This window comes from Setaria viridis, chromosome 1, assembly GCF_005286985.2.
Source record: "Setaria viridis chromosome 1, Setaria_viridis_v4.0, whole genome shotgun sequence".
NCBI lineage: Eukaryota > Viridiplantae > Streptophyta > Magnoliopsida > Poales > Poaceae > Setaria > Setaria viridis.
In genome coordinates this window covers 7,255,615-7,265,073 of record NC_048263.2, presented here as the reverse complement: position 1 = coordinate 7,265,073, position 9,459 = coordinate 7,255,615, and the positions used below count along the sequence as shown (strand labels likewise).

At 49.6% G+C, this 9,459-nt stretch overlaps 2 protein-coding genes across 2 annotated transcripts; both read right to left on the bottom strand.

Moving 5' to 3' along the window:
- Positions 1 to 2,992: 2,992 nt before the first annotated feature.
- Positions 2,993 to 4,629, bottom strand: LOC117848558 (uncharacterized). The gene has a single exon (XM_034730010.2). It carries the CDS (start codon positions 3,980 to 3,982, stop codon positions 3,356 to 3,358), a length of 627 nt encoding a protein of 208 aa, XP_034585901.1. The 5' UTR covers positions 3,983 to 4,629; the 3' UTR covers positions 2,993 to 3,355.
- Positions 4,630 to 5,040: 411 nt separating this feature from the next.
- Positions 5,041 to 9,220, bottom strand: LOC117848540 (EH domain-containing protein 1). Its single transcript, XM_034729988.2, has 16 exons — positions 9,000 to 9,220; positions 8,825 to 8,904; positions 8,642 to 8,710; positions 8,474 to 8,531; positions 8,323 to 8,375; positions 8,194 to 8,236; positions 8,057 to 8,118; positions 7,763 to 7,882; positions 7,566 to 7,668; positions 7,395 to 7,444; positions 6,819 to 6,947; positions 6,491 to 6,742; positions 6,298 to 6,377; positions 5,914 to 6,040; positions 5,693 to 5,836; positions 5,041 to 5,516 (listed from the first exon to the last, which is right to left on the bottom strand). Exons 1-16 carry the CDS (start codon positions 9,085 to 9,087, stop codon positions 5,331 to 5,333), a joined length of 1,644 nt encoding a protein of 547 aa, XP_034585879.1. The 5' UTR covers positions 9,088 to 9,220; the 3' UTR covers positions 5,041 to 5,330.
- Between the last annotated feature and the right edge of the window lie 239 nt (positions 9,221 to 9,459).

Sequence of the window (9,459 nt, the reverse complement as noted above, 5' to 3'; positions counted from 1 at the left end):
CGTACAATGTGGTGAACTCTTGGTTCAGTCATCCATCAGTTCTCAATAGAGCTTGTATTTCAGCTATTTAAAACTTGAATACTCTCTTGGAACAGTGCAATAGGATGGATGAATATTAAACGTGCATCAGGCTGTTCTCCATCTACAGTTCAAAGTAGAGAAAACTCTTGGAGCAATGATCCTTGTGACTTATTATGGATGTTGAGATGTTCTAATTATTCCAAAATGAACCCCATGAAATGTACTGAAATGCAAACTCTTGGCATGCATGCATTCTGGTAATTGGTAAAGAAGAAAAAGAATGGATAAATTTTGACAAGAGGAGACACCTCTCACATCCTGAGAAGAGATTGCCATACGTGATACGTGTTAAGGAGAGCAGCTAATACTCAATGAGGGTTGACAAGCAGAAGATCGATCCCCAGCCCAAAAGATAGCAGCAGGAAGGTGATGGTTTGTCCCAAGAAGAGGCCCTTGGAAGGTACAAATCTTTCTGACCACAATGCCGTTTTCAGCTATGCACTCTCGAGCAGTTTAGGTTAGGTGATCCGGACTAGACATCCATGTTTCGAATACAAACTTATTTGCTGCAGCTATCCAGTGCTAGCTGAAATGCTTCCTCGATTTGTGATCATTTCTTCTTTGGCGATTGGGATTCTACTGGTCAATTAGATTCTAAGATATTCTTTGCTGAATTTAGCAGGAGCTCTGCCAAACAGTTTTTTATAGACAAGTGATTCTCTGCTGATTTTGTGAAGTGATTCTCTAAATGAACTAAGAGGCTGGGAGCTGAAAAAAGTAGTTTCTCCTGATTCCGTGAAGTGATTCTCTATCAGTTTATGACTTTCAGCCACATAATTACTTCTCTCAGAGATTCAGTTTCCATAAAGAATTAGAACTATATGGAGCTCTACCAAACAGACACTAGGTTGTATGGATTTTTACTTGAACAATCCGTATCCTAGGATTAATTATGTCTGGTTGAACAGGTATTGTTGCTTTCCCTTTGTTCCAAGCAGTTTCAAACTGATAAATGTTTGTCTGCCATTGTTTATGTAGACATAGCTGAAAATTTCAGTGTGCAGATACACATATATATAGCATGAGGATCCCAATAATTTGTTGTGCTCGAGGTAAATGTGGGTGGTGCTTAAAACTTGATATTCATTTGGACGATTCTATAAACAAACAAAATAAGGGGGTGTTTGATTCTTTTGTCCAAACTAAAATTTCTGTCGCATCGAATGTTTAGATACTAATTAGGAGTATTAAACATAGATTAATTACAAAACCAATTGCACAGATGGAGGCTAATTCGTGGGACGAATCTATTAAACCTAATTAGTTCATGATTTGACAATGTGATGCTACAGTAAACATGTGTTAATCATGAATTAATTAGGTTCAATAGATTCGTCTCACGAATTAGCCTCTGTATAATTAGTTTTATAATTAATTAAATATTTAGTCCTCCTAATTAGCCTCCGCAAATTTGATGCGACACGGAAGACTTTAACGATACAAACGCCCCTACAAGCAGAGTGAAGTAATAATACTAGCCTGCTAGCTGACTGTTGGTTCCAGCCCATGTCGTGATCACACAAAACTACTGATTCGCTGCCTAGCCTTGTCCTCTCCTCTCTCTGACTCTGTTCCCATCGGCGAACCAATCGGAGATTTGTCTCATCCAATCGCCGGCGCTGCTCCGATTCCAGGGAGCCAGGGACCGACCCGGACCGGACCGGACACCACCACCGCCCGCCATGCATCTCAGCAAGACCAGCTGTGTTTCAGTTTCAGCTGACCTTGAACCGAAGACGTTACTCGGGCAAGCCGCGAGCGTCGTTCAAGTAGGCAGTAGCCGTGGAGCGAGCAGGCACCACGGCTCGTCCCGATGCGGCGGAGGATCGGCGTTGTTGTATATTGTTGTTGACTTGTTGTACGTGCCTTCCAAAAGCTTCAGCCAGTCTAGAAAAGAAGAGCTGGGAAATGAAGTTTCGGTCTGGGTTAGCCTGATCCACTCCAGCGATTGAGTTTGTGGTGGGGGCTCGACCCCTCGGCAGGGCGGGGGAGCACCAGAGGAGAGAGCCTCACAGCACTTGTGCATGATGCAGCTGCTGATCGTAATGGATCTCAGGCTGGCTGCCCTGCAGGTAGGATGCTGCAATGCACCCCAGCAAGGTCAGGCGGATGTTTTCAGCTGGGCTTGGACTCCAGCAATCATGAATTAGGCACATGATCATGTCAAGTAGCAGTGCTTCATCACTTTCCAAACTTGTGCGAGGAGGGTACCAAGTACAGACATTCAGCGCAAGCAAGCAAGGTCTCTGCAAACGCTATCTGCCACGCTGGAGATTTGCTCATCTAGTCACTAGCACTGACAGCCGTGTCATCAACCCAATCGCAGCCTGGATCCACAGCGCACAGGGCCGTAGATAGGCTCGTATCTGATGGAAACAGCACCGTCCAGCCTGCAACTTCCTTTTCAGCTCCTGTATTGACTGACTGAACCTCCTCTCCTTTATCAAAAAAAAAAACTCCTCTCCTGAAGGCACACTGCATCTTTTGTCAATAGCACCCGTACTTACAGCATAAAGTGAAGTGACCAACGAGTTAGCGAGCGGACTCACTGGACATTGCAGTTTGTGTAGGTTTTAGCCTCAAAACCTCCATGCCCCTACTGACCAAGTGACACTGATTAGTGCGTGCAAATGATGAAGCTTGCAACGAAGTACCAGGAAGGTCCTGGTATTTCTGCAGCACGCAACTGCTGCTGATCTGAATGCCTTCCGGTTATGCGTCTCGGAAAGATCATCTGTTTTCAGGATCTGAATGCCTTGAACTGAAGATGATACTCTTGCAATACTGAATTAGGGACATAATTGAGTCAGGTTAGAAGTAATGTTTCACTTTTCAAACTTGTGCTCAAAATCCACGGATAAGTAACATCCAGGAGCTACCAAGTTACAGGGATTCAGCAGAAGCAAAGGTCTGTGTAAATTTCTCTTAATTCCATTGTCTTCTTCGGAATTACAGCAGGAGGCCGTGGATACAGAAGACACCATACTATAGGTAGAGATACACGGGAAGATTACAAGAACAGATTCTCTCGACGGAGCACATGATTGTTATTCACATTATCACAAAGTATTACCGAATCTTGACAGCGGTAGAAGAGACTAAAAGAAGCAGGAAAAAAAATTATCAATGTCTATCGAGATAGCACTCGGCAGTAAGCACTGCTCCACGGATGAGGCAGCCCAAGAACACGAAGAAGCGAGCACGATCCGGTACCATTTCGGGGGCAGTGCTTTGCAGTTGGTTCGTGGCTGGTTCGCCGAGGCGGCGGCGGCGGCTAGAGGTGGAGCAGCGTGTCGCAGCGCCAGTCCATCTCGTCGGCGGCGGCGGCCGCCTCCGGGTCCGCCACGTTCAGATCGAAGGGCAGCGGCGAGCACCGCGGCGGCGCGGCGGCCTCGTCGCCGGCGCCGGCGCCCGACGCGCCGTCCTCGCAGAGGACCGAGGAGGACGACCCGCAGTAGCTGCGGCAGTCCTCCTCGGCAGCCGGGGCGGCGCCGCGGAGGAACCCCGCCGTAACGGCGCCCGGCGCGCCGCTTCCGCCGCCGCCGCTCCAGGACTCGACGGTGCTGCTGTGGCTAGACGTCGCCGCCGCCGACGCCGCCGTGACGGGGTGCTGCGGAGGAGGCGGCACCACCGCCACCGGTGCGACCGCGGGGGACGCGGCGGAGGAGGGGAAGTTGGTCCGCGCGGCAGCGCCGCGGATGTTCCTGGCGGCGGCGTCGTAGGCGCGCGCGGCGGCCTCGGCGGAGTCGAAGGTGCCGAGCCAGATCGGGGTCTTCCGCGCCGGGTCCCGGATCTCGGCCGCGTACCGCCCCGACGGCCGCCGCCTCACCCCGCGGTACTTCACCTCCGCCCCGCCGTGCCCCGCCGGCGCCGGGACCGGCGGCAGCCTCGACCGCCGCATCCCCCCCTCCCCTCCTCCGCCTCGCCTCCGACCACGCGCTCGCTGCCCTGTTCTCCTCTCCTCTGCCGTCCTCACCGTGTCCTCGGCGACTCCGCGTTTGGCCTGGCCTGCCCCGAGTAGCCTTTCTTTCCTTTCCTCCCTCCCCCTCCCGCGAGAACCCGCCGCCTGTTTGGTCGGCACGGCGCCGCGGAGGCTGACGCGGCGGGCCCGCCACGACCCGGGCGCCGCGTCGGTCCGCTGGTTGGTTGGTTGATTTCCGGCCGACCGCGTCACCACGTCCACGTCCCGGGGTCGGTCGGCTGCCGGCCTCCCGCGGCTGCCTCCTGCTGCCTGCTGGCTCTCCCGCTCCCCTCATCATCAGCCATCACCGCATCGCATTCGCCTCTCCTCCTCTCCCCTCCCACGCCAGACCAGAGACCACGGGTGGTGCGGTGTGGTTGGGCGCGGGGGGATTTTTGCGATTCGTTCGACGGGTGGGTGAGTGCGCGCCGTGCCGTGTCGTGGTGGTAGCCGCGGCGCCACTAGCGCGGGCGCGGCATATTCGCGCGCGCCTGCCTCTAGTGACCCCCCGCTTGTGTGGCTGTGGACAGGATCAGCGCTCAGCGGAGTGGAAGCAAACGTGAGCTGAATCTGAGACCGTTCAAGTGAGTCGGTGACCGTCTACACACTACGAGTAAAATGAGCTAGTTTGGCCGCGGAGCAAGGTTAATCTGTGTTTAAAAGTTTAAAACTACAAGTCCATGCTTGATCCTGGACAAATTTGAAACGCATGGTTTTTTATTTATAGAAAACGGCCTGCTCATTTTAAAGTTCTGTTGTTAAAAAAAAAGTTGGACGTTCTGAGCGAGACTATGGGACACACGGCCCCAGTTCATGGGCAAGGCCACTATCATGTGTGTGGAGTCAGCCGGACACCGTCCATTCAGGTCCAAACGATTTGCCCAGCACTCAAACGGGAAACGCGGCCGACGGCACGGCCACACGGGTCGTGGGGTTCGCGGTGCGGCGCTGCTGCATCATTCACGCGCCGTGTGCCGCCCACGCCCAGCAACATCACATGGTCGCAAACTTATCATTGCAACGTGCTATCGCGTCGCCACCTGTAACACTCACAAGGGGGAAAAGACGTATCACAGCAAGACGGCGACGACACCACCACGAGTAACGGTGCTACAATCCTGCGCCATAGAGCACTGGCGCTGAGACTGAACAGCCTATGCGCTATGCCTCTCTGAATCTTCATGCATCCTCTCGGTTTTGACACGACGGGGGACTGCTAGTACCCAACCATCGGAAGGTGACGGCTCAAGGTACTCTTCTTTTACAACCGACGAGAGGTCAGCTCAGTTCACTCGTAGGGGTTCTTGAAGTTCTTGAGGAGCTCCGGGATGTCGTACGCGAGCATGTCGTCCACCGCCTGCACCATCTTGGGCTTGAGCTTCTCGAACTTGTCGATGTTGTACCCACCCAGCACCTGCTTGAAGTGCTCGACGTCTGGGAAGTCGCCGGCGGGGAGATGGTACTCCCTCTGCACCTGTTCCACCAGACCGTGTGTATCAGTCAGACATGGATGTCGCACGGAATAGAGAAGAAAAATGGCAGTTGCTCTGAATTTAGATGCATGCGCATAAGTATTACTATTGGGAAAAACCTTATGCTGAAATTAGACTCAGACAGAAACATTCAGGCAATTCAGTTGTCTGGAAGTACCTTTGCAAACTCGTCTTCTAAGTTGTCTATGAGTCGCTGTTGAGCCTTAGCTTTTCCCATCATTGCAGGCATCTCCTTCTTCAGATGGCCAATTATGTAAGCATGGATCTTGGCAGCTCTAGCGCGCTTGACAAACTCATTGACCTGCAGTGAATGGTGGTGTTCATTTAAATGTACCGTACATAAATGAAGAATTCAGATGAATAAGTGATTCAACTTACCTGGCGGTCACAAGCCTTCTTCGGAATATCTTTCAGGTCACAGAGGAGGTCATCTTGCTCCCTCTCAAACAAGTCTTTTCCAATTGGGCCTACAGCTGTCTCATTCACTGGTTTATCATTGAATGACCTGTGTCAAAATTAGTTCGAAAGTGAGAATCCAGTTAATGTAACAATAACAAATTCATTTGTATGATTCAGACATGTCATTTATACTTCAATAATCAACTGCTGACAGCTGCAAGATGAGCTAAATCCCAATGCAGATCAAACATATATTTTGGATCTCCATCAGCATGCATTTTTTTATCACAAGTGTATAAGACTGGTACAACCTCCAGAATTGCACCAAACCGTAAAGTAACAAAGAATAGCCATAGTAATTACCCAATGTACACACGCACAACCTCAGGAGTATTTAGCACTTTTCCAAGAGACCACATCAGCGCACCATACACTCTCATAAGCTGTAGCATGAATACGAGGGAAAATTATTCATCATATGAGATTTTATTTTCAACAAAGAAACAAAGCATAAGCATAACAGGCCATACAAATTAATTGCAACTAAAGCCTTTACCTGCTGAGTGTCAACTTGGTCTGCCTTGTTCAACACTACGCGTATTTTGTCATCATGCCCACGTAAGGATGAAATGACACGTTTGAACTCATCACTTATATCAAGCTTGTGAGGGTCAAACAGAAGAAGAATAAGGTCACACTTGGCAGCAAACCATGAAGTTACACCAGTGAAATCATAGCTGCGTTGGGTCCGTTGCTTTTCACCAGAGAGAACACCGGGACTATCTACAAATGTGATATGCTCTAGTAGCTACGAAAAACAAAGGAGGTTTCAGTTTCTGAAATGAATGCATTCTCCATGTACCACTATCACAATTAAAGCTTACCGGATGTGGCATCTGAGAGCATTCAAACTTCGATAGAAATGCTCCCCCAAATGTTGTAAGACCAGTGAATGGCATGTCAGCTTGAACAGCAATAGTATTGCCTGGAATAGTCCTTCCATCTGGTCCTGACTGAAGTAAAAACAACAGAAACTAATCTGAGAAATAATTAGAAAAAAAATGCATATACAGTAACAGTGTTAGCCAGCAGGTAATGCAAACTGATAGGATTTGCAAAAGGTTAGCAGCAAAGTCTTGTTCTGAACTACTACAGAATGGATCAATATCCCGTGTGTGCAGTATGGTTTCAAGGAAGTTTTAAAGAAGGGTAAACAAAACAGCACAACAGTAATCCTACCTTTTTCAATATTAAAAGTTTATTTCAGCAATCACAGGTTCATGATAATGGCTAACCCTAGGGACATTAGCGGTTCTTAAAATCTAATAAATAATAAAGATCAACAACATTGGTTTAGCCAACATAAGGAAAACTCTGCTAATATACGTGCTACAGTATCGACCATCTGTCAGGTACCACATCCATCCTGAAAGAAAATACAATATTCATGCTAGTATTACCATGACAACTACGAATCTGTCAGTAGTAGGCTCTGGTCCGACATGAGCTCCTGCAATTGAAAACAGCCACGTAAAGTTAATTTCGATGCAATCAGAGGAAATCAATTCCAAGACAGATGGTATGGATAAGGCTAAAACTCCAAATCTGCTGTATAAGATAAAGCATCGAACCTGGGTAGCTTGTCTTCAGCAGATGCTTAATGAATGTTGTTTTCCCTGTAGAATATTGACCCAAGAGCATAACCATTGGCTTTGCATCAAAATCACTGCTTGTCTGGAAAATGGTAGAAGCAATGCGGCGACATGTAAGTATTGACATTATCACATATAACTTCCAGCAAAACTAAACAGCGTATGGAATTATTTACCAATAATGGGGAAGCAAAATCGTTGAATCTGTATGCGACTTCCAAAGGCTTCAGTTTTTCAAGGTATAGTCTTTTTAAGCCATCAATTACAGAGGTAACAGCAGTCAGAGGCATCTGCGCCTGCAGAGTGCCAAAAGAAATGCAAAATCAATCGATTGCTGAACACCTGAACCACAATGCTCCGCACACAACAAACAACAAACAAAATGGCATGCGCTGCAACGAAAAGCAAACGGAAAACAAAGTCCATAGATTTTGTGGAAGATTTTACAAATCAACTCGCCAATCTAATACCTTCTGTGCTGATTTTGAACCAAACCAGTGATAAATGGATGAAGCTTGGACCTGAGGGGTGCCTGAGAACAGATATAGGTAGCATTAAAGGACGATTCACTCACATGATTATAACTGAAGGGAAACACAATCATTACCATTGTCTTCTGGGTGAACTCTCTTCACAACAGCCTTGGATCTCTGAAATGCAAGAAGCCATCATAATATCATGTTGGCAAGGGGTAAATTCATTAAAATGACACGGAATCCGAAGATTTCAGACTTACAGCCACTAGTTCATCCACACCTTCCATCACAGGTGGATCCAAGGTGCTCAGGTCTGCAGGAACAATCATGAACAGTCCAATTCAAACATCCACACCCAAATAACTCACATAAGGGGGGAAAACAGGAGAAGTTCAGTTCACAGCCCACTACCTTCCCGGTTGAGACTGTCCTGGGTGATCTCGTTCCCCGCTTGGGCCAGAGACACGAGCTGCATTATGCAATTTGGTTCAGACCATCAGTCCACAGCGCAGCAGCACGACCACACCATTCGTTATCAGAAGCACACGCTACGACTGATGCACAAGAGTGGGGACGAACCTGCATTGCAGTGACGAACTCGGCGAATCCGAGGTACCCCTGCCGCTTGGAATCCGCGATCGCCCATACCTTCGCACGCAAATCCAAAAACAGGGAAGCATCACTAGCCATTCAGCAACGAGAACCCGAGGCGAAACCGCCCGGAGAAGAGGAGTAGGAAGAGCCGAGCGGCCCCGCGCTGACCTGCTTGAGATCGGCGCGCGAGAGCCCGGACATGACGAAGAAGCTGGTGGCGTCGGCGCCCGTGACGCGGCCGTCGCCATCTACAGCAGAGCCCCCCGCCGGAACCGTAAGCATCAAAGCCTCCGCGAGTTCTCGAGGTAGTGCGGGAGCGGGAGCGGGGGCGGGTGCGCCTTACCTGGGTCGGCGAGCGCGAACCACTCTGCGTAGATCCTCTGGTGCTCCTTGGAGCAGGCGACGCCGGCCGCAGCTCGCGCGATCTCCATCTCTCGCCGCCACGCCCCGGTGCTAGGCCGCCGCCGCCGCCGCGGATTGGAGCAGGAGCAGCTGCAGCAGCACAGGTGACACAGGAACGTGACGGGCCGCCTCCCTTCGGTTTTCCCTCTCCCTCTCGTCCGCGTCGGACGGGATGCCATTTTGAAACGGGGGACCCCACTTCACGGAGACGCTCCCCACCCTGTGATTTCTTTTAATTTTTTATTTAGGGCTGGACGCTCCCCGATGGCCTGACCGGATAGGGATTTGGAGGATAACCCTTGGCTAAACCGATTCAAATTTTTCGGGAGAAAAAAAATGATCACTCCCTCTAGAAAGGGGAAAGTATGGGCCTGGTTTTTGGCCCAGTTGGCCAACCAGCC